The sequence below is a fragment of the Chelmon rostratus genome, chromosome 5, assembly GCF_017976325.1.
Source record: "Chelmon rostratus isolate fCheRos1 chromosome 5, fCheRos1.pri, whole genome shotgun sequence".
In the NCBI taxonomy this organism is placed as follows: domain Eukaryota; kingdom Metazoa; phylum Chordata; class Actinopteri; order Chaetodontiformes; family Chaetodontidae; genus Chelmon; species Chelmon rostratus.
This window is the reverse complement of record NC_055662.1, coordinates 14860594-14885534: the sequence shown is the minus strand read 5'-3', so window position 1 is coordinate 14885534 and position 24941 is coordinate 14860594. Positions and strand designations below refer to the sequence as shown.

At 44.3% G+C, this 24941-nt stretch overlaps 1 protein-coding gene across 1 annotated transcript; it reads right to left on the bottom strand.

Moving 5' to 3' along the window:
• Window positions 1-11296: 11296 nt before the first annotated feature.
• Window positions 11297-24132, bottom strand: hic2 (hypermethylated in cancer 2). The gene is made up of 2 exons (XM_041937632.1): window positions 24055-24132; window positions 11297-14044 (listed from the first exon to the last, which is right to left on the bottom strand). The coding sequence occupies exon 2, from the start codon at window positions 13950-13952 to the stop codon at window positions 12192-12194; it is 1761 nt and encodes a 586-aa protein (XP_041793566.1). The 5' UTR covers window positions 13953-14044; window positions 24055-24132; the 3' UTR covers window positions 11297-12191.
• Between the last annotated feature and the right edge of the window lie 809 nt (window positions 24133-24941).

The following is a 24941-nucleotide window of genomic DNA, read 5'->3' as shown; positions in this document are numbered from 1 at the left end:
TTAAATGTCATAAAAATGTCCCTCACACTACTCCAGAGCCTAAAGTGACATCTTCAGTGTATTAGTTTTGTCTGACTGACAGTCCAAAACCCAAAGATTGGCATAAACGAGAGAAAAGCATCAAATCCTCACATTTCACCAGTTGTATCCAGAGAGGATTTGACATTTTCACTTAACAGACCACATAAGAGATTAATAGATGATGAGAATTGTTATTTTACTGCTGACATGATCGCTTGTGTTTCGAAGTTCATTGTTGACCCCGGGAACAACTGCTGACCAAACGTACTCACCTTAACATCTGATTAAGCTCTGTTGGAGCTTTTGGTCATTTGCACAGCATCATCAGCAGATCCTTTTTGGTTTCATTTGTGAGAAATACAGTGTTTTGAAATTTGTTTTGTCAACTGGTGCTGCTGAAACTCAGCTTTGGAGCAAACGTGGTTAAGAAAAAGCTAGAAAATGTACACACCACACTACATGTCCACAATAGCTCGGCAAACCCAGCTGCAGAGATAGACTGCGTCCATCACTCCCTATTTGCTGTATAGTTATACCATATTTACAGTCTGCCATTTGATTTGAGATTTTTAATCTATTGTCTATATAATGCCCTTAAAAACTGAAAAAGCAGAGTCCATGACGTGTTCACAACTTACTGTTAACAATCTCACTATGCAAGTGTCCAAAATCTCAGTTAACTGCTCATGATAGAATGAACACTGAGCATCTGTTACATGTGTCAATCAATGAGTGAAGGACGGAGTGATTTTGGACACAGCCTGTGTGTTACACCTACTGAACGGACCTTGATGGGAGGTTGTTTTGTGGGTTAAACAGATAAATTTTCAGCCCTAGGCGAGAACTCTTGGTGAGAACTTGTCAAAATGGCACCAAAGACTTTGGAGATATAAGTTAGTATTCAAGAAAAGATCATAGCCATGTTTCAAACTAGGTGTGTGAGAATCTAGCCCTCTTACACGTCCTCAGATCAGGTCATAAGGAATGCAAAACTTTGTACAGACGACAGAAAAAGTTTGCTGAAAGCCACTCTGATTTTTCCCGAAGAAGAAAAAAAAACGCACAACTGCCATTCTGACCGAACAAAAGGCAAAAACAGAGACTGTACCGCGAAGCAGGTCAGCCAGTCTCTAATTCTTATTTAGTTCTGAAAATGGGATAATGATGATAATGAGTATGATTACCGAAATGGACGTCTTGGAGCACAATAATCTAAACTGTCCATCACAAAGAGAAAAAAGACATTTTGTGTGTGTGTGTGTGTGCCTGTGTGTTACAGCTTACAGTACTACTTTGTAAATGAACTGGCATTAGCATGCTCTGAAAGGAGTAGAGCTGGGGTTGAAGGGAGCAGGTGAAAATCTCACTTTGAATCATTTCCCCTCCCGGTCCCTGCCATTGTTCCTGTCCTCACACATGGCAGAGGCAGAAAGAAAGGATCCTATTATTCCAGCCCAAGCCTGTTCTCCTCGTTTATCGTTTAAAGAGGGGGAAGAGAGGGGGAATATTCTGATGGAAAGCAGGGCCTCTGTGGCAGCCTAGCGGTTGTGTGCCAGCTGAAAAGACTCCGCGGGCTGAAGCTGCGGCGGTGCCCACCACCTGCCGAGTTCTTTCTCCTTCATCTCTCCCTTCTCTCTCTGCTCTCTTTCTCTGCCTTTCACCGTCAAGCGCTCGGTGACTCAGCAGCGCAGGTTCAATTCAGGCTGAGGCCTCATGAAATAAAGAAGAAAAAAAAGAAAGGTACATAAAGAGAGAGAAAAGATTAATTTCTTGAGTGGGAGAGTAAAAAAAGAGGGGTGAAAGAAGCAGGCAGATAGGTACTGTATTTTGTTTTGCATTGAAAGAGAGGCCTAAGCTGCACCTGGCTCTGGATTTTGAACTGATTTTCATGGGTGTTGAAGAAGGACAAGGTTTACCTTACTCTCTCCCAGAAATCCACACAATTTCAGGAGTGTAAGGATCACAAATTACCACATCTAGGTTGTATACCTCATATAATTCACTACATCTGTGCCTATTTTGGCCTTGTCTCCTCGCCATATCTGCAACACAGGCCTTGGGCACCCCCTTGATGCTCCATAAACAGACCCACTGAATTTAAGATCAGGTATTGATGGTCAGAGTGTACTCAGCCCTCATCAATACTGATGGGTTATTGATGGAGTGAGTGAATCCTTGTACCGCAACATCATGAGACCAGTACTGTCAGGGAAATGTGTGTGTGTGTGTGTGTGAGTTGAAATAATGAGATAGGGCTAAAGCAAGGTGTTGTCATACTTACGTCTGCACACTCACATAGCAAAAATCAATGAAATCCAACACAAATGGAGATGTATGCATCGCCTGCAGCATTGCACCTTTGTGCCAAGACACGTGTCCTCCCGGTGGGATGGGATCCACTGCACTCTTCCCTGAGGAACAAGGAGAAGGAGGAGGGCATGGCTAACTACATGGACAGAGGCAACGGCCCCACAGTCAGAGGCAGGGAGATGAAAAGACGTAACACTGAAGAGAGGAAATGTTGGAACTGTGGATGAACAGGACAAGGCTTTCTATCAGAGGGTAAAGCAGGAGTGAGGCAACATTTCTCCTGCTCTACCAGGAGCAGCATCTTTTAACGGCTGCACAGACAACCTGGGGCTCCGAGGCATTAATTCAACACACTGTTAATAATTGATGCGCATCAAAACATTGAAGATATATGCACACATGATCCGAATGCATAAATTCTACTTGTGGGTGATTCACTCTTTCTCTAGGGGTTGTTTTCAATCTGGTTTGCACACAGCTGGTAACTTTGGACCAATAGAAGACTCTTTGCGTTCAGTTTCTGCATGCAGGGTCCCCACTGCCCATAATCTGCTTTACTTCTGCTTGAAGTCATACTCAACCTGATCACAGAACAGGTAGAACTTTTACATAACAAATACAGAAATGCACTGGGTAGTGCAGCTACACATCTCTCAAACCTCTAGTGCCTCCGTCTTTATGAAATCATGTTGTTTTGCCAAGCACCGCTCAAACCCACAGGATATGAATATTTCACTCAGTGCAAGCATCACACAGTCTCAGTGAAGTACTGGAGCAGGATGAGCATGTGGTGACGTCAGAAAAGGTAGAGAAACATGTATTTTTAATCAATTTAAAGACATTTCAGGGACAAAGGGGAAGAGTTCTTCATTTTGGCACATACACTTCTTCACATTTTTGCAGAGAATTAGGCGAGAGCATTGCTACCACTCTCTGATCTGTGCATTGAATATGAAGCTGGGGGCAGCAGCCAGTTAGCTTAGCTTAGCTTAGCGCAAAGGCTGGAAACAGCTAGTCTGGCTAAAGGTCAAAAAATCTATATACCAGCACCATTAATGCTCACTAATTTGCACGTTATATATCTTTTGTTTAATCTGTACAAAACCTGAAGTGTAAACAAATTGTGGCTTTAGATTATTCTTATGACAACTGTAAGATAACCAGCTGCTGGTTGTGCTCGTACTTTACTGCACAGATATGAGGGTGTTATCGATCCTTGCATATAATTCTATGCAAGAAAACAAATAAATGTATTTCCAAAGATGTCGAACTATTCCTCATACAGAGGTTAAAAGAGAGCCAGTGACTAAGACAAGACTAGAGTTCATCTGCTTAATATCAGCACGGAGACAAGGGGGTCATCTGGCGTTGGAGATAAAGGTGGGTGTGGGTCGTGTGTGTGTATACCACTTCTAACAGACGCTGTCCATCTCCCTCGCCCACCATGGGCAGGCCAGGCATCTCTCATCCACATTCCTCAGATTATAGAGAGCTATCCCAGACGAGCAGAGGCAAGCCTGGACCCACCTGGGCAGACCCTGGTAAATTCCACTCATGCTAGCAGACCCTCTGGGATAAGAAAGGCTGGGGAGAAGCGGGGGGCATTTTTAGGAATTTCTTTCTTCGCTCCTCATCAGATAAAATCGAAAACAGCGTTTGAAACGGCTGAGCTTCTTGCTGGCTCTCGAGGAGCCGCAACAGCACTCAACATGAATCACCCCCAGCAGGCAAACAGCCACTCCAGGTCTTTGCTGTGGGTAATGTCCACGCTTTGCCGACCCACCCACCTAACCAGCCCGCCCCCGAGCCTCCACACTCCCCCCACGCTCTCACTATTGTGTTTAGTTGGCGCTGATGTTAGTGGAGAGAGGGGCTCGGGTGGGGGAGGGCAGGGTAGGGCTATCGTCACCAGGGCCATTGTTTCTCAGCGACCCCCATTCAGGGTCATTTAGCATGTGACACCTCTAGGGGCACAGTGCATTACTAATGGCACAGAAGAGCAATAAATGTGCCAGCTCCCTACGCTCTGACCTGAGCCACGACGATGAGAAACAAGGCAAGGGAGATAAGGAGGGGGGGTGGGTGGCAGAAGGGGAGTGAAATAATTGACTCAAAATTGCAGACAAGTAAACAACAGGAGAAACACATAATGGAAGGATGGCAGTGAAAAACACCAACGTAAAGCAGCTGAGAAAGGTTGAAGGAGCTCATCTACATACCTGAGGAGGGCGTGACCTGGAGTATGTGTGATCTATGCAAGTGTGTGTTTACTTTAAGTGATGGGCAGGCCAACAGCCCACAGCCATGGGCATTCCTGCCTGGGCATCAAAAGGAATATGAGAAAGAGACTCTGGGGGGAGGGGGCTGGAGACAGGCTGGAAAAGGCCCAGTGTTTCATACAGCTGGGTCTGTCCTAACTGCACGACAGTAGAAACCCCTAACAATACAGTCAGGAGACGCCCATCATGATCAGTTTGTTGATATATTCATTTTATTTAATCTGAAAGGATTTCATTTTGAGAAATACACTTTTTTTTTTTTTTTTGCCTTATGCTGAGCGTTAGATGAGAAGATTGAGTCCATGCTCACACCTGAGCGTTTAATGTGAAGAAATAGTTGGGTGGCTGTTGACGTGTCAGAGGGTAGCATGTGCAATAACTTCCTGGAAGTCACTCAGCAACTCTTTTAGTGTTTAGTCAAATGTTGCTTTGCCTGCTCCTGTGCCTCACCTCATAGGTCCATATTTTGAATGTGCTGTATTTCTGTCACAGACAGGAAAGGAGAGGATCTACCTTTAAATGCCAATGTTGTGGGGAATTAGAGAGTCGGAGACTCGTATGATTATGATTGGTTAATACTGATCACTTGGTAATAAACATATGTTGCAGCAATAATCCAATGATAGCTGATGCAAGCAGTGCTTCAGTGCTGACAGAACTGAGACTACGCTTCATTCCTTAAAGCATCTTTTTTGTAGTTTGTGCTGCAGCATGTTGCTTAATTCACAGAGGGTTTTCCTGTCAGTCAGTGAAGTGTCCTTGTGTTTGGCATATTTCATGATTTTTGAGACTTTCCCTTTCGCCACATTACACTTTTGTCTGTAACTGGTCCAAAAACAACAGAGGCAGTAAATACTAATCTTAACTTCAAATGCTACACAAGTGAGTCATATCAACGTGACTATCAACAATAAAGTATGTATCCGCCATAACAATCACCATTTTCATTGGAGATCACAAGGTAACTTGTAATGGTACAAAGAGGCCAGAAAATCATTGTCACTGAACTGCGGATGCATCAGTGGCAAACAGTAAAACTGAGCTGTGTGGCAAAAGGAAATGACTTAAAAATCATGACAACATATGTCAAATATAGGAAATGTGTATTCACAAGTCATACCACAAGTTGACCCTCATAAAGTGCTACTAGAAGACTCTTGCGCGGAGACTTGCTTGTAATTCTGTTGAGTAAATGAAGTGGATACCTCCGGCTCACACGCCCTGTTCCTCACTTCATAGGTTCCTATGCATGTTGGCCTTATAGCGAGTGTCTATGAAGATAAGTGCCAGCAGGTTTTCATTTCACATCAAGGAAATGCACATGCAAGCCACCTCCCAATACTTGTCACTTTGGCATGTTCACAGAATGTACATAAATGAAGCCTGAGGCCCACTGCACAGGGTGGCCATACCTGAAATGAGTCAGGAAACATGTGATCTGTGAGTTGGGAGACTTTACCTATTAGAAATAATCTATGAACAGGATCACTTACAGCAGCACAATCAGGAACACAAAGCTAAGAAAAGTCAAACAAAGTCTTGGTTTTCAATCAAGCTTTTAATGAAAAGATCATAAAATAACAGTTTATTTTTCCTCACTGCTGTACATTAAGACTGCAAGGTTGTGAGTGCTGAGGTCAGCTGTATTACACTTTTATGACACTTTGAGTTTGTGAGCCCCATCGCTATGCACGGCGGCGGCTCTGACCTGAATAAGAGCTCTCAGAGGAGTGGAGATAAAGAGAGCCCAGCCTGGGTGCTGCCAAAAGCCACAAAAAGGGTCACAGAATCACGCCTCAAATACTGGTGTGTGCATGTTAGCTTGTGTTTGAAGTCTAGACGGTGGTATCTGTGTTTGCATGAGCGGAAGGTGGACTATATGCATACATGCCAGCAAAAGTGCACCTGGGTGTGTGCACCTTTGCATGTGTAGTGTGTTTGCCAAGGGGGAGGGGTTCTCGGCCTTTAATTATTCATCAGCAAAGACCCTACATGTCCATTCCAGAGCCTCTCAGCCCACAGATCGTGATACATTATTGAGAGGCTCTTCCTGAAGAAAACAGACCAGAGAGGAAGCTTGATACACCCGCTTCATGGGCAGCTCCACTAATCAACTCTTCAAGTACTAGTTTTTTTTGTTTTTTTTTAGCAGCTAGTCTTTCCATTACTGTCATGCACATCAAGGTGACACTGTGCCATTGCAAATGCATAAGCAGGTGTAAATGAAATTAAAGGTTACGTATGAAAATAAGCTGCTACAAACTCCATTTCCAAAAGCATATTTTGGTTACAGATGGACGGCAAAAAAAAAAAAAAGTATAAATGCTGAGATGTAATGGCAAGATAGCACATATCTGTAAACACTGAAAGTTTTGAGGTAATTTGGTGTTTTCTGTTTTTTTTAGTCACTACTGCACAATGTCACTGAAGGTACAGTAAATACTGATGTGAAATGTAAAATGCAGCAGAGCGGAGGATACAGCCGCCTGTGCAGTAACATTACAGAGGGTCAAAGGGCTAAAGCAGGGAGTCAGATGTATCTGAGATAAAGCAAGGGACAATAAAGCTTAGACATGCTTTAATGGCACTGGAGGCCATTTTAAAACTGGCTTTGGTTTAGTCTGCCGAGGTAAGAAGGAGCATCTCCATAATAACTGGACAGACCAGCCCCTCTACTACACAAAATGCCTGGAGAGGATGGTAACAACCGCACAAGGTGTAACAACAATAATACCAAGAAATGAGATGAAAACTTGAATGCGCAAAGCCGAGTACAGTCTCTCGGCTGCATTTCCTGCTTTGTATATTCATTCTTAAAGCTTTTGTAACACTGCATAATGATATGATATTTCAACAAACATACAGGATCAATGATGAGGTAAGAAGAGAAAGATAAAGAGTAAACCATCAGTTAAATGGGAACTGATATGAGAGCGCCTGGGTCTTCCCAGAGGCCTTGAAAAACATACAAAGTGCACTTAGTAAAGCTATCTCACCCAACGTTTCTAAAATCCTCCGATGTTGAACTAACAGACGCTAAAAACATGAACATCATGAAAAAGAGATGGAAGAAGTGGCAAGTGGTTTAAGACAAGAAAAGTGACAACAGTCACAAGAACACTACTGTTCAGCGGGGAGAAGTGTTGATAACGTGCATGTTTTCTGCTGTGTGAACGTGTCTTTTTTTTTTTTCCTCTAATGGCAGCAGCATGGCAACACCCAGGGAGAGCAAGCTTGAAAAGATACAGTAGCCTCCTTTCTGCACAGGCAGGTCACTGTGTCCTGCCTGTGTCCACAGACACACACAAGGGGTTAAAGTTCAACACCCCCGGTGTGCAGTCATTCAGTGAGAACTCAAGAACACATGGGCAAAAAAACACCCATAGTGAATCACATGAAATAAAAACCCTACAGACTGTCAGGTATAACTGAGAAAGAAGATATTAAATGCCATAGACCATTTTCTTTGAGTTGGAAAAAAAACTGTTCTCCCAAAATAATAATAATAAAAAAAGAGTCAACTTCACAGATTGTGGTTAATGGCTATGTTTTGTGTTTCATTTTTGATTCTCAGCTTGAAATCCTCAAAACAAAAACAAAAAAAAAAGGGGGTCCTGCCTCCACCTCAGTCTCACACACTGAGCATATTCTTTGCAGAGGTGAGGGCAGGACCAGAAATAAATACATTCATCACTGACAATAGACATTTGATAAAAAAAGAACACTGTCAATAAGTGTTTGCACCAACTTTATATGAGGCCCGGCCAGCCAGAGGTTTGTGCTGCTTTTACCCACAGAACACAGGCAGCTAAAAGGAAACAAGAAAAGTTTCATAACATCATAAAATCAGAAATACGACAAGAACATTCACAGTTAAGACTACCGGAAAAAGCCTGTTTACATGCAGTGAACAAATCAAAGCTACATTCTCCAGATAGGTTTCAAGAACCGCCAGCATAAGAGATGTACCATGTTGCTAAAACCACCCAAACCATTCAAGCATCACCCACCCACTCCTACATATTCAGAGACCCAATCAGCAGAGGTAGTCCTCAAGTACATTTGGGTAAACACAGAGACACAACATTGAGCTAAAGACCCTGGCTAACAATGCCTTTTGATTAATACGTCAAGGACGCACTGCCCACCCCCATAGCTGCAGTCCCATCTGAAGACAGGCCAGAGGGCAGGGGGATTGGGGCGCAGGGTCACCCCAAAGCCAGCTGGCAGAGGGGGGTGGGGTGCCCCTGAACCACACAGCCCTCCCCTTAATTGAATATGCAGCAGTTCACCCCAGGTTTGACGCTATGCTTTTGTTTTGGCAGCAACCTCTGTGGAAAAGCACCTTAAAAAAAAAAAATGAAGAAGAAGAATACACACGAAACCACCTCTCTGGCTGGCCGAGCCTCGACTGAGGTCTGTAAAACTGTAAAAGTTCATGTAAACAATGAGATAAATACATATGTTTCTTTTTTAGAGCCACACATGGTTCCATAATCATTCAAATGTGCTTTGGTTTAAAAAATAGTTTGTGGATTTGGGTATGAGCTTTTTTTCTTCTTAGTTCTTTGTACAACTTTGCAACTATTTCTGAACATACTGTGTTACTAACTAAAATGTAGACTTGTTTTGAGCTGCCTCGCCTTTGTCAAGGCTCTTTGTGTTAGTTGAAAAAAGTACCCCCCTGTTTGTCTTAAATATGAAATTAGTGTTTTGCTTTCCCCATGATTAAAATACAGAGAAATCGATACAATACTATGTCTTACAAATGTAGCTGAGAGTCTGCATTCACAGATGCAGAACAATCCCTGAAGTATTTGAATAGTAGTAGTACTAGTAGTAGTAATAGTAGTAGTATGGTCACAGTTTGGAGTTCGTATTTTTTTTTCTTTTCGTTATGTCGGACAAGCAAGCATTCAAATGCAGCTGCAACGTCTTCTGCAGAGATGGCTAGAGAAATCTTGTTGTACAAAAACACCTTTTGCATGACAGACATTACGCTGTGCTGCAGTAAGTGCTGACAAGTACAATAACGTTTGAAGGCAATGCATTGTGGACTCCCTCTTAAGCTAGAAGAGGTCACAAGCAACAATAGAGCAGGTGATAAATAGCATGTTTGTGGATGGGGGGGGGAGTGTGAAAAATTCATAGATGTACCATGCAATCACTAAACAGCAACTGCATAACAGCAAGACACCAACATCCAACATATCCAAGTAACAACTCAGGGAGTCCAGGACGCAGGTACCTTAAAACGGTAGTGATGTTTGTGTAACTGTAGCTGCATCCCTATTATAACAAACATTTCACAGACCGCAACATGAGGACGAAAGAGGAATTAAGAAAAAAAAAAATCAAGAAGACAGCTAAACCAACATAATAGAGGAATGCCTATACCAAAAACTTGTAGTGAAGGTTCATGCTCCACAGTGTAACTGTTAAGAGTAGATACACTGGACAGGTTTCAGTGAAACCCACAGACAACAGAGGGGCCAGTCCCAATCTATGGTTGCTTATGATGAGGTAAAGCTTTAGAGGTTTAAAATAATTTAAAATCATTTTGTGGTAAAATGGAATACAATCAGAAACAAAAGGATGCCACAGAAGACCAATGAGTTGTCCAGCTGTCCAGTGCATCTCTGCTTCTCCCTTCTTATTACAAGTTTTCACAAGCCTGGCTCAAAAAACTAACAAGCAACTTGAACTTCACATTAAAATTCTGATTATAATTCCTATCTTTTTTTTCTTTTTCTTTTTTTGGTCTGAACAGAACACATACAATGTCATCAAGTCCTGTTTTTAAAGTCAGGGAATATAAAGTGATAAGGACTCTGGATACAAACAAAAAGAAACATTAGAAAAAAAAAAAACATGCCCAGGGAGCACGTTTTTAAACTTTACCATTCTCGTTAGATGATAAAGCTTACATTATACCGGCCCACCAATCAGCACAAGCTTTCCTTGCAAACCACAAGAACCTTTCTCAGTGTCAGAGTCATTGGCCAAAACTCCATCAAAAGAGTGGATTTCTTTGTCTGGACTTAGAATATAATTCATAATTTGTTTTATACAGCAAAAAGAAATCAAAAGTGAAATAATTTAGTATGCTATATATCTTAAGTACATCTTTTTAAAAACTTTGGTTATGAACTTGTCTAGCAATGTTTGTTAGTTAGCTCTGTTCTTCTCAACATTCATAAGATCTTTGGAACACTATACATCTACACTAACTAACCACTATTTGCTCCAGGCAGGAAGCTACAGTACACTTTGAGGTGGGGCCACATTGAGCAGGGCCCCCAAAAAGCTATATTCGACAAGTAAAAACAACAGCTAAAAACAATATTAATGTGTAAAATCTATGAGCATTAAAAACCTGTGTTGAGAGATGGGCAGGTTAAAGCATTAGGTGAAAAGTTACCATAATCTACACACTTTTTACAATTAATTACATTGGAACTTTCAACTAATCAACATAGAGTTCGTAAGAGTAATCAGAGGTAGCGAGGTCACAAGCCTATATAAATAGACTTTTCTTTTTTCTGAGGGGAGGAAAGCTATACAGACAAAAAAAATAAACGTACTCACTGAACATAATGTTCAGTCTAAAACACCCTCTTCTGAACCCCGTCAAACTAAGACCACCCCACCCCAAATCCCTCCCCTCCACAAGAAAAATCCCAAGACCTTCCAGTTTAAACATTCACTGAAACATTACAAGTTCTTTAAGTAAAACAAAGTACCTCGAGGGGTTCATCTTTCCAACCAGGATTCATTCCTGGGAGCACTAGCAGGCAAAACAATGAAAATCCTCTCTATATTACTGTGAACAGCTGTAGAGAGAGAGTATTTGTTGTCTGTAAAACCAAAACTTAATCTAATGTCATCCCACCATGAACCTTCTTTCAGGACTTTCAGTTAAAGCATGGAGATGGTCCCAAACCCAGTTACCCCTCCTCTTACATACAGATCCCCATCACCAACATAACAAAGGATATAAAGCTGTCAGGGTAGAAATAATCTTTTTGCTGAATTATTGCCAGTATTGTTTGCACGGGTTTTTGGTCAAAATAGCACTGGAGTACAGAGGGGACTCTGGAGTTAATCAGTTTGAGGAATAATCTGAAGAACTCAGGCTCAATGCTCAAAGGTAGAAGATAGAAAGGCTGCTGAGGGGTATGAGGTGAGGGGGGCTTGACATTATTTCAGTACCCACATTCACATTTGACAGACTTGCAACGCAGACCAGAAGTCATGCCACTCCACCATGGCTTTGTGACTTTGGAGAGAGACAGGAGCAGTTGTCCCCCTTGAACTCCTGAGAGGTGAGCAGACGTCGCTTGGTATAAATGATGACATGATCCTTGCATCAACAAGATCCCACCGTCACCAAGAGCCCACTGTGGCTAACAGCTACATCATTCACTTAGCCGGGGCGTCGTAAACCGGAATTAATCTGTTGAACCGTGTGTGTCTGCGTGTGAATGTGTACATGTGCGTTTCTTTGCTGTTGAGATGGAAAAAAGGTAGAGAAATGTTTTTTTTTCTTCTATTCCCAGAGTTCTTTGGCTTGATGCATTTCTAAGAGGGTGAGGTGTGCATTCTCAGGTGACTGATGAGGTTGCGCTGCTGGGTAAACTTCCCCCCGCATAGCTGGCATTCATACGGCTTCTCCCCAGAGTGGACACGCATGTGCTCTGTCAGACGGTACTGGCGTGTGAAGCGCATGCCACACTCTTCACATGCAAACGGCTTGAGGCCAAGGTGGCTGCGCATGTGGCGTGTCATGGTGCCCCTCTGGGTGAACATCTTGCCACAGATGTTGCAGGGGAAAGGCCTGGTCAGCCAATGGCTCTTTTCATGTTGTCTCAGCGTCGCCGGGTCTTTGTAGCTCTTACTGCAGACTGTACACTTGAACGGACGCGTTTCAGAGCCAAAGGTGGAGGGACCCACGGGGGCAGAGAGGTCCTCTGCCTCCTCCTCGTCTTCCTCTTTCACAAAGGTCCCTCCCTCCTCTTTGATGTAGAGCTCATCCTCAGTGTGTGTTTCCACGTGAGCATTGAGCTGCTCAGAACTGGGGAAGCCCTTACCACAGGGAATGCACACATAGAGGTTGTCTCCGAATGCTGGCTCAAAACCCTCCTGCCGGTACACGTAGTTGGCGCTGTGTCCCCCTCCGGTTCCTCCTCCACCTCCTGCGCTCTCTCCGTCACTTTGCCCGCTCTCATCACTGTGGTCTTGGCCATTCTCTCCTCCTTCTTCCTCATCTTTACACTGGAGGGACTGGTCAGAGGTGAAACTGCTACCACTGCCCCCTCCAACCCCAGAGGAGCGGCCATCTTTAGGACCCACAATCACCCCATTAACCAGTGGCCTGTCATGGTCTTCAGACTTCAACCCTGATGCCTCTCTCTTGGGCCATTCGTTCTTGCGAGCACCCTGCCGGGATTTCTTCTGGGGTGGGGGGCCATCAGGCTGGTTTTGGGTTTCCTCTGAGGCTTTAGAGGAGGAGTTGAGCTCCATGGTCTCTGAGCCACAGGTGTCTACACCTGGTAGGGTGGTAGAGGAGTCATCCAGTGAGGCACTGTTGGTTGTGGATACTGAGGCAGATTGAGGGGATTCTTGGGAGTTGCTGTGTGGGCTCAGGGCATCAGTGGCTGTGCCCGCAGAAGGAGGGCTCTTCTTGGACAGGTCTAGTCCAAGGTCTGGCTCCCCAGCACTTCCTCCACTGCTAAGGTTACCATTACTGCTGCCATTGCCCCCATTCCCATTCCTCCCCGAGCTGCCGACAAACATTTCGTCGTCTGAGAGCTTGTCCCGAAGGCCTTCATCTGGCTGTGGCTGGTCGGCGTCGGAAGGGGTCGGAGGATAGTGGTTGTTGGGGCCAGCGGGGGTAGAAGAGGAAAGGCGCTGGTTGTTGAGGCGTAAGCGGCTAAGGGGACCTGGAGTGGAGGGTTTGCCTGGCAGGGGTTTCCCACCATTGCGCTTGAGCTTCTTTCTGCACAAAGCAGCGAGGTCATGGAGCTGGAGGTAGCTGGCTGCGGTTAAGAGGGCACTGAAGTTCTGCTCACTGCTCTGCTCTGACGAGCACAAGAGCTTCCCAGTGTAGATGAAGTCCAGAACTTGTCTGAACACAGAGGGGTTAACCATCTCTGTGTCGAGGTTAATGAGGTTATCGTGGAGGACCAAAGATTTGAAGTAGATGCTGCTTGCTGCCAGGATGTTCTTGTGGGCACGGAAGAGCGCATTCTCCACCACGATGATAACATCACACAGGAAGCCCTTGGCTCTCTGCTGGTTGAGTTGCAGCAGCAGTTGTTTGGCATGATTTGGCAGTTCCATTTCCACCTTCCTTCTTTCCTTCTTTCTCTCTCTGTCTCTCTCACTCGCTCTCTCGCTCTCTCTCTCTCTTCCTACACGAGCACCACCTAAAGCTGTAACACAAAAACAAAAAAAGGTGGTTAGTTTTACAGTGTAGACATGAAGAAGCACAAGAATGACACCTGTCAAACGACGAGTTGTTTAATATCGTGTGTGCAAGACAACAGAATGGACTGTTTCCACGTTAAAAAATGGCAACCGAGGAGTATCTGCTTGGTTAACGCAGCATCCACAGGCCTCGTGGCAGAACAGAGCTCACGCTGCTAAAAAGCAGTTCTGTTTTTGTGCAAGTTTAGTTTAAATTCTAGTCTATTGCAGCCTTCAGAGGGATTAAATTTAATACAGGTTTTAAAAAACTGACAGTCGATGAGCTTGCATGTATGAGACATCTAACAATTAAACTGTGTGTGTTATGACTCCCACTGTGAGAACACATCAATCTAAGCTTTTAGCTCTCACAGGGGAAATTAGCAAACTGTTAGCACAGCGTGCCACATAATCACATGGCAGCTTAGAAACTGGAACCCTTCCTTCCCTCTCATCTTCCTTTTTAAACAAATTGCTACCCTACATGGATCAAGTTCTGATTGTACACATTGCCACTGTTCTGGCACAAAAGCCAAAGGGGCGGAGGAGAAGAAAGGGTAAAGTAACGACTTTTCTAAGGTGTCTCCCCTCAGCTTCTCTTCCCTATCTATGTGGAGTAACTCTAGTTTCGGTGGGGTGCCCTCTTTGGAAACTCGGCTCACTCTAGTCTCCATTAGGTCATGGTAATGTCAGACCTGCCCTATTGTCTGGCAGTGGGGGTCGGTGGCACAGCAGGGCCGGGGGGAGGGATTAGGTGTCACCCGAGCAGGTAAAACTACACAGGAGCTAGGGCAGAAGGGGGGCGCAGGGGAGGGTGTGGCTCAAAGACAAGGACGGCAACACCTGATCCTCCAGAGAGGCCCTCATTTATGGAATTAGGACGGATGAATCTCATTCACTGCTAAACTACATACTGATGACCTATTACACACCACAGTGCCCTAGTTCTAGCCTGACACTGAAAACACAAATTTTGTTTCAGAAATTTACCGCAATAGATACAAAAAGCCTCCACAGCTGAGGTGTGATGGTAACAGTGGTAGTGTGCATTAGTTGAAGCAGCAGGGTCTCCCCTTAAACCATGTTTAGCATGAAAGCCCCGGGCATGCTGGGAAAATAGACACACATCTTTAATGCCCCTGATCGGAGCCGTGTATACAGTATTACAGGAGATTACACAGTAATGCAGTAATGCTTAACTCGAGCCGTAAATACATGTGAAAATGTGCCATTTCAGCACAGTGCCAACCTAGAGATTTACTAAACATCATGTTTCATAATACACAGGAGGGAAAAAGGGAGTGGTTCTTAAACTGGGCTAGAGCGCCAGAAGCACCAAACCTGAGTGCAAAGACACATTGCTGAAGTCAGTCAAAACCCCCTCTGGAATATGGGTTCATCTGAAGGCTGAAATTCACACAAATACATACACTAACCAAGAACAACTGCTTCAAGAGACAAAACACAGTTCAGCATCACCACGATTTTAGTTTCATCTGTTCCTTTAACCAATCAATTGCGTTTCAGTAAATCCGGTTTAAGACAGCTTGCGTTGGATCTACATGCATCATAAAGGAACCTGAAATTCGCAGCACAATAATGAAGCACTGCCTCACAACAGCCTGAAACAAAGCTTTGAACACGCCTACAGTTAAGATCCACAATCGCTAATCACTACACAAAATTTGAGAAAAATACCACACGGAAAAATGCAAAAGAAAGTGACAACATACGGGGGGGACAACACACAGTTATTCGTACCAAAAGTGACACAGAGCATCATGGTGAAGACTAAAGCCAGCTCTTTTGGAACAGTCAGGCTAGCCGATCATTACTCTCAGGTCCAGGCCTGGGCTTGCCTCCTCTGCTTTGACACTTCTACTCATGGTCTTCTTCCCCTCCCCCGTCTTTCCTCTGCTTCTCTCCTCCCACCCTCACCAGCCTCTCACCGGGCATGCAGGCACATCCCAGGAACCGCTCGCTGTCCCCAACGTGAATTGTAATGAGCTACTCTGGAATACATAACCCAGATCTGCAGTTAATCGCAGAATGTGCTACAGAGGTGTGCGGCACTCAACCCTGCAGGCAGTAATGGAGAAGAGGGCTGCTGGAGAAAGAAGGGCCTCTGCTATGATGCCAGCCAGGAAGCCATATATCAGTCAAGTCTCTCTTAACATACACACACACCTCTGCAGGCTTTACGGGGGGGGGGTTCAAGAGGCTTTTCCAGCAGACCGACATAAAAAGGGGGCTGGGCTCGGAGTAGAGAAGACAGCTCAGGAGAAGAAAAAAAAAAGAGCCCTCCCCCACCCCCTCCTCTTCTCATCCCTCGTTCTCTCTCTCTCCTCCCCCCATCACCCACACAGCTACCCTCTCCCCCTGGCCCCTCCAGTGCTGTGCTGTGCCGGCTGGATTCCAGGGAGCTGCTAATGGATTACGGCTGATCTATATGCAGCTAGGGTGGGACACGTGTAGGCCCAGCTCCCCTTCCAATGGTGCTGCCCAGGAAAGCTGGCTTAATACCACAGGGGACAGATAGGCCTGCACCATCATGGCAGCTTCTGCGAGTGCATGGCGCTCTTCACAGTTTGTATAAACATTTTCAAAACCATATCTAGGCCGTGTTCTGTTACTGCGTCACAGCCTCACAGTCATAGTGCGAAGTCAGGGATGGATGAACGATCCGAAAGATGACCCTACCAGAACAGCTAGAACGATGTTTCCAGCATGCAGCATGACTGGTTCCTATGTATGATGTTACGTAATTGGCGAGCAGCACTTTTGCAGGGTTGGATCCCTGTATTTTTAAGCCCTCTGCACAGGCTGGCAGGGAGGTTGAACGATGGCAGAATAGCTGGTCAGGAGGGTCGTGAGAAACAATACTTGCTCTGACCAAATATGGCACCACATACCAACCAAAGGCAGCTCTGGGCTTGCACCGCAGACCGGGGTAGATGTTGCCCTTCAAGCACAGGCACAGGATCAGCTTACCTTGCCTGCAGTGTTAACCTTTTCAAAAACTGGCCATGGCTTAATGATAGAGGGGCAAACCTCATTTTAAAACACAGCACCCTACAGCTCCGCCTCAACCTTGACTTGTTTCAGGAGCCTGGCGATGAGGCGGGGAGAAGACACGGATGTTTACACAGACTGACAGACATGATCAGGAGAACATATCCGTGTGATTTGAGACTGAAAACTAGTGAGCATCAAAGTGCCCCCAGCAGTGAATTAATGTCAGTCTGCTCTCAATTAAACTGGTTACACCAGAGATCTGGATGATCTGGTTTGACTTAATTTACTGCAGCCTGTCAATGCATCTTTTTTTCCGAGGAGTCGATGGATTAAACAGTGAGCTGGTAAACCTTTTAGAGTCAGTGTTCATGCAGCGAAGGTGACTGAGAGAGCAGTGGGCTGTGGCACTAATCTCCTGAACAGAGGGTAGAGAGCCAGGAGCGAGGGCAGAGGTGAGGCAAAGTCCTGTGGCGCAATAACAAAACACACCCTACTACCGTGAAAGGTCATCTGCTAAACAACCAATAGAAAACAAGACTTTAAAAACGTATTCAACCGAGCCTTTATTGCTGGGTTATCTTTCACGACGATTCCTTTAAACAATATACGGTTGTGACTTTGTTAAACTGCGTTGATGGTCACATTGTGCTGGGAAAGGTGGGCAGAGGAGACAAACATAAGGGGAAAGACTGTTTGAAGCAGACAGAGAGCCAATCATGTACAGGAGCAAAAGGCCTCCCTGAGTGCGTGCACTCACAGAGACAGTGCACTTAAACACATGCACACAGCACACACTTAAATACACACACACCCGGAGAGTATTGCTGGTGGGCAGAGGGAGTGGGGGAGGGGTTAGGGGGATGGTACAAAGCCAGTTTGAAATACAAACACCGAGCAACCACCTCTGAGCCATTTCAACATGGCTGACGCTGCTGCATGGGTAAGGTTGATCCATGCAGGACTAGTGGGCACTGCAATTATCTGAGTCTCTCGTGAGTGAAAGGACAGCTCACAAAGCAGAGAGGAGATTAAACAGCACAGCTGTGCTTTTGGGCTACCCGCTCTACATGTTCCTTTTCACCTGTGTACTATCTGCTGCATCAGAGGAGATGTCATAAATCTACATATCTCTAATGATTGGTAATGATGGTTTATATGCACGCACAAATAATAACATGTTACTGGCGCAAATCAGGTTACAACAGTGTGTTTATTTGCACTACAGAAACTGGGTGACGGTAAAACCTGCAGCTACATGCAGGTGGTCAGTGAGAAATTTTCACTCTGAGATCCTTTAATGTTAATATTTTTGCATTAGTGATGGAGAATCTTTTCCCTTTTTCCTTTTGGTTTGCGCAGTGTGTGTTTTACAAGTAGACGACGGTTCAAACCATTCAAAGCAGCTCAGTTATTTCAGTTTTAATCAGTTTGGATTGGTTACACACACGTCTAAAAGCCATCATTCTGCCACACTGCTGTCCCAGCCATACTTTCCCTGTCTGAAGTCTTTGTCATGAACATGCACATAAGCAGAAACCCCTTTAGAAATCCAGGACTGTATACATGGCGAAGAAATCAGGTTTCTCCAGTTGAAATCTAGCAGCGTTAACCAGGTTTTTCTTGATCGCTTACCTCATTTAATGAAACCTGGCTTCTTGTTTCCATAATGTTTATTAAATCAGGTTGCTGCAGAACAGTACCTCAGTAAGCTATGTGTATGTAAATGGACTGAGCATGGCCCAGTGTTTCCTAAAGACTTAACTTTAACCAAAAAAAAAAAAAAAAGCTTTATCTAAAACTTGCATGCACTTGCGTGCATTTACATACATTCACATGACATACCATGGTGCTTGACTTTCTGCAGTAACCTGATTTATCTAACATTATGGAAACAAGAAACTGGTTTTCACTAACTGAGGTAGGGGACCCAGGAAAGTCAACAGTACTTATGTAAGTTATAGGTATGTATGTTAATGCACTGGGCATGACCCATTGCGTGCTTAAGAGAAATAAGCAATAATAATAAAAAGAAAGTTTAACCCAAAAACTGCAATCTAATTTCTTTACAGTGAAATTCTAAACAAGACATACAGCTGTGTATTGAATGCAGAGCTGTGGTGCCATGCAGAGCAGAATACGCAGGGTGGTTGTCCTACCAGACACTACAGAGGGTGAAATAATAAGCGAAATCTTTGCTCGAAAATAAAAACCTGCCTGAACTTGCGTCTCCATGGCAAATGGCTGAATAGCTCTGATGCAGAGCATATGCAGGAATTCTGGACACTGATCCAATTCTAGTTATAATCTCTTCAGAAAAGCTGCAGGGGGGACGCCCTGATGTACAAAAGCTCAAAAACATTAAGACAGGAGGTAAAGGCTGATCTGTCAAGTCTAAGAGACATGAATTTCTGCAGAATTGTTGGATACAAATGCTAGAGAACAGGTGCATGACCCTTGTGCTGCTTGGCTGAAGGGGGAAGTACATGAATTACAGAGTCCCTACCGCAGTCTTGGTAGAAACCTTTCCAATTAAGACTGATTTTCTCTCCGGCAGTTCAGCCATGTTGCAGACAAACAAGTCCTGCCCAGGGTGCAGCAGAATGAAAAGAGCCCCGTCCGTTTCACAGGAGGGGGCCAATGGTTGCCGTGTATCCCAGATGTGCCAGTGCTGTGCAGCAAGGAAAGAAAAGGCAAGACTCCCTCTCTCACATGCACGCAAGCGCACAAATCCTCCTAAGTGTGCTCAACTCAACCTGCAATCAAACCCATGGATCTGTTTGTGTGAGGATTCATTGAATTTTCTGAACAGAAACCATTACAAATAATACCTGTCCAAATGTCAGCAGAGCATTAAGACCAGTGAAAACAAGAAGAAAAATTTTCTCGCCACGTGATGAAGCTGTGACGCAAGTGTTTTTTCCTGCATCACAACTTAGGAGGTCATGAATTAATTTTTTCTGTGGTGTGCGTGTCATCCACAAGTAAAACTAGATGCTGTAGGCATAGTCAAGTCTGGAGGGAGTAATATGTATATAAGTATACTCTCTCATGTGTGCAAAAATAGCACACACATCTAAAACTTTGTGAACATCCCTCCTTCACATTAATTGTCACAACAGTGCAGGATACACAATGCCCTCCCTTTTATGTGAAAGACTGCTGAAATCTCCCGTTTAAAAAAAGAAAAAAAATCAATCCAACATTTTTTTGTAGTGTCTTTTTTCTAAATTTGCAAAAATGTCTAAAAGCTTGTGTCATTGTGGGTTCATGTGTGGAGATTGATGAGAAAAAGTTATTTAATTAAGTTTTCACCTTTAAGACAGTACAGTGTGCAAGAAAAGTGTGGCTGGACACTTTCCTTAGAAACTGTACCTTCCAAGAACCAGGAGGCACTTAAATAATGGGCGCAGGTTGAATTCACAGCACAGTATATGTGACTCATCTAATTTCATCTGAGGTTTGGGTTTGACAGCATTTCATTGCATCTTAAATCAAGTAAATCCAGTGTTGAATCACTTTCTTATAGCCAAAGCCATTCAAATGCCTTACTGCATATATCTTGCTTTAGCTTCCTGCATTTAGGCAAAAAAGACCAAATGAGTATTATTTGTTAATAATTATTTAAAAAAAAAATGAAAGATGATATGTGAGACTGAGATCAGCATAGAGCTACAACTACTCTCTCTGTGCCATGGGTTTATATATGAGTGCATCAATGTTCTGTGTCCTCCATGATGTGTCGTATGTTGTGCCTCAGTTGCTGCATCCAAAGTGGCCCCTGGAGAAATTAAAGACTGAAATGAACACTGAGACTTCAGTTGAGGCTACTGGCGCTACTGGCCAGGCACTGGCACATGCTACATCTGAATATTTACCCTTACCAAAAGTGAAGCAATCACCCACGACACTAACAAGTGAACATATAATGATTGGTATGATAAAGTGACCTCTGTCTTGAGAGAATGAACTTTGTTGATGAGATAAACCCCCAACCTCTTCCCTACTGGCAAATCCACATGACCTGGAGCCTAATGCTTTGGCTAAGGACAGAGGGCATGTTGGGTAAGGAGAGATTCTGTATGGTCCAAGGTCCCCCCCCTCCCCTCCTTTCTCCTCCTCCTCCAGCCTTTAAACACTGCATAACCTTCTGGCTATCAGCACTACATTCCTCAGACTGTTTCTTCTTCTTAGAGAACAACAACAAGCCTGCCCTGAGGTGCTAGCCACTCAGCGAACCAAACTGCCCTCGAACAGGCAGCACAGAACACGAGAGACGGATCCATATAGATACGACAGCCTAGCACAATCTATAAGTCCTCATCTAACATGTCAGCAGAACATATAGCCTAAGTAGCCTTACTGCATTGTGCTGCCCACACACGCAGCTGTAAGCCATGATCACCGTGTACACAGGATACTGTGCGTGCGCCGAGAAGGGGAAGGGACAAGGAGGGTGAGGCAAGACCAACCGGCCGATCATGAGGATCATGAGGCGCACACATGGGCCTCAAATTACCCTCCAGGCCCCACTTTGCACTCTATAATAATCAATGAAACTAGTCACACTGATCAGTTGACTTGACTCGACTATTTTAATGGCCTGAATCAACTTGTTCCACACTTATTACTCCACACACTGGCGTATAACGTATATTTGACAACAACTACAGTGTGCAGATGGTTAGGCTTGGCAGTAGACTCAGAAGTGAAAGAGTATGACGGGTATCACACTTTTTGGTGTTTTGGCAGAGATTGTTACACATCTGCCACATAGCCTAAATAAATCATTTTCAGCGTAATGTTTAATCTAATGTCTGAAAGAGTGGAGGTCGATCAAAATACAACATAACATCCCCAATCAGCAGTTTAGATTTTCTGCAAACCTGTACAAGAGCTAACGCCTGTCAGTCTTCAAGTTAATGCTGTTACAGATGCAGCACTGGCATCATCAAGTCAGTACAGCCTGGGGCCTTATTCCAGTTTTACAAGCCGCGCCTTGTTAGATTATGTGTAAAAAGTGTTTTGACTGTATTGTTGAAAAGCACCATTCAGCTAATTGTTCGGTCAAATTTTAGGCTGGCAGGCAGATCCGCCGCACGCTTCAACTGCAGTCCTGTGTGGGTGTAACCAGACAAAACACAGGCCTATCTTTATATTATAGGCTACAGCACCCTGCAACCCTGGAGAGGATAAGAGGTTGTGAAAACAGATGGATTTAAATTCATGTTGCCCAAATGTTGAGACTAAAGCTTCCCCAAGGCAAGAGTCTGGAAACGTCTCATCCACAGAAAACAGCGAAACTTTGCATCTTTCAAAACTCCTGATGAAACGCCTCCGTAAAAAATGAGCTCACACCAACAGCTGCCCTGCATGTCAGTCTAAAGAATTAAGACACAAAGACGACTGTGCAAAGCCGTTTTACCATGTATGAGAACAGAAAACCACAGCTACATTTTATGGACATAGCAAACTGTTAACAGAGTGATACATTTAACACAACAACTGGCTAATTCTACGATTATTATCCCGCCACATACACTGTCAGCATGTGTAACAGGTACACCAGTTCACCTTAATATACAACAGAAGAACATTTGTGTATTGTGATTTTTATTTAGTTGAAACTACACAATGTGAAACACACCTGGAGTAGTAATAAATTTACAGAGCTAAACATTTGGTTACACACAAAAAAAGCAGCAGCCAGTCAAGAACTCACATTACTGACATTCCTGTACCCTATTATCTCCGTGCCCCTTGGTACTTTAACAACACTAATCACCTGAGAAGCCAAGCTGCCTTCACACCTGAGCACTTACATTGTTTTATTAGTCACCAAGAGGTCTGTGGTTAGCCTGAATGGAGAGTTTAATACCCAAATATTCCGCATGCTGGTGAGGTTTTTTTTATTAATTACTTTAGGGGCTCGTCGCAACGATAATTTACAGACGGAAATCCATATCATGCAACACCGTCTCTATAAAGCACCGTACTTTTGGGTCACAGTGCAACGTTACATCCACACTGTAGCCGATCACAAAGATGGTCGATGTAGTCCAGCAGCCCACCTACAGGCTCTAGAGACATACACAACCCCTGCATCGATAAGGTTCACGTTTACAGGGCATCGTTTTAAACCAGAAAGCAGACGCGTCTACATCACACCGGGTATATTTGCGAGTCAATCCTGTTAAATCATTTTTAATTAGCCCTACCTAAGACCAAGGTGGCTTAACCTACATATAAACGATGCAGGTTACACCACACTGTAGGTAGGACTGGCACATCTCTGTGATTATCAGCATGATTGCGCAAAACACCGTGCGTAAAAGCCACAGAATCAGCCCTGTTGCGTTTATCACATTAAGTGCCGTTTACTGCCATTTGGGGGAGAAAAAAAAGTCAGTGTTGTGATCACTAGAGCGCGATCGATTAAAATGAGACCTCCAGCTCCTGACTCCACATTCTGGTAAACTATTCATTCAACCTATCGGACGATAAATAAGAGAAAAGCACGTAAAGTGCGGAAACATATCAGCATTTGAATGAAGCGCTGCGACGAGCCGTCCGTGGACCCTTTCTGTCGCCTAACGTGCTCTGCCAGCCTGGTAATTCTTTGGTACACACACGTCCTGTGGGGCATCTCCTACAAGCCCACGACGCCAAACAATAAAGACATTTGCAAACAATTTCTCTCGCGGTTTCGAACAGGAGCCGCGATGAGCTCGCACAGATAAAGTGGGATCTCTCGGCTTGCCAAGCAGGCTGGTAGAGCCAGAATAGGCACCAGCGGAGCCCCTTTTTGTTGGCACGCCGTGGAAAAAAACACCACCGTAACACCGAAAAGCCTTGCGATCCTTGCAGCAGCCGCGAGAAAAACGATCCGATCGAAACAGGCACGAAAGCGGCCCCGTTACGCATTTACAATCCACCTCCAAGAGAAAGAATTTCTTTTAAATACCTTATTACATCGGTAGGATCGGTCTCAAGCGTTCTTTACCATCCTCTTGCTCATCTCACAGCCTTCGGGACGCCATGTTGCAAGCTTATGACGTTAGGCTTCCTCACCCCTGACCCACATTTGAATAGGAACCAGCCCAGAGTGCAGCAGAGAAAACATCCCACTGTGGGAGGGTTTGGCCACTTTCTCAGCCCCGGACCCCTTGGCAACTTTACCTGCTGGATGGCAGGAAGAGAGAGAAAGACAGAGGGAGGGCTATGCCGCGTTCACACTGTGGTTTAGGCCTTCTTCTCCCAACAGCACGACTCAGCCATGGTCCTACACTGCTGAATGCAGGTCCACGCTGCAAAAAGTGACTCACTTGACTGTTTGTTTTGGGTAATGTTCTGGCCTGACTCTCTCATTAAAAATAAAAAAAGATTCAAATTCACATCGTTTATGTGAGGGTGTGGGCGAAACCCGAAAGTTTCGAGCGCAGTTTCACCTTAATGCAATTTAAAAACAAGGGGGGGTGGACTGATAATCAACAGGGATTTTCCCTTTATGATGGAAATTGTTTTAGTCAAGGTTTGTATCTCAAGCAAATTAAGTTAGGGTTGGATGGCATCACCAGGTTTACATTTTCAAAAGCTTGTTGCACTGGTGCAGAGTAAGTAACTTGACACTTTTTGCAGTGTACTCTGTGTTTCCCTGCAAGCCCAAGAGTCTTCAGTTGTACACTATGCAGACTCGACATGCAATGTATTTATTGCAATCACCACAGAAAACTGCATCAGCCCAGTTGATTCTGAAATCAGCTGATTAGTTGGACTTTAGATCATAACTGAAATGTGAAACTTCATATTTAAATTCAAAGCCGAAACAGAAATAAAGATGACTGACTGGAG

What these genes read in the sequence shown, in the direction of transcription:
- hic2 (XM_041937632.1), bottom strand. Translation starts at nt 13,952, where the DNA reads ATGGAACTGCCAAATCATGCCAAACAACTGCTGCTGCAACTCAACCAG.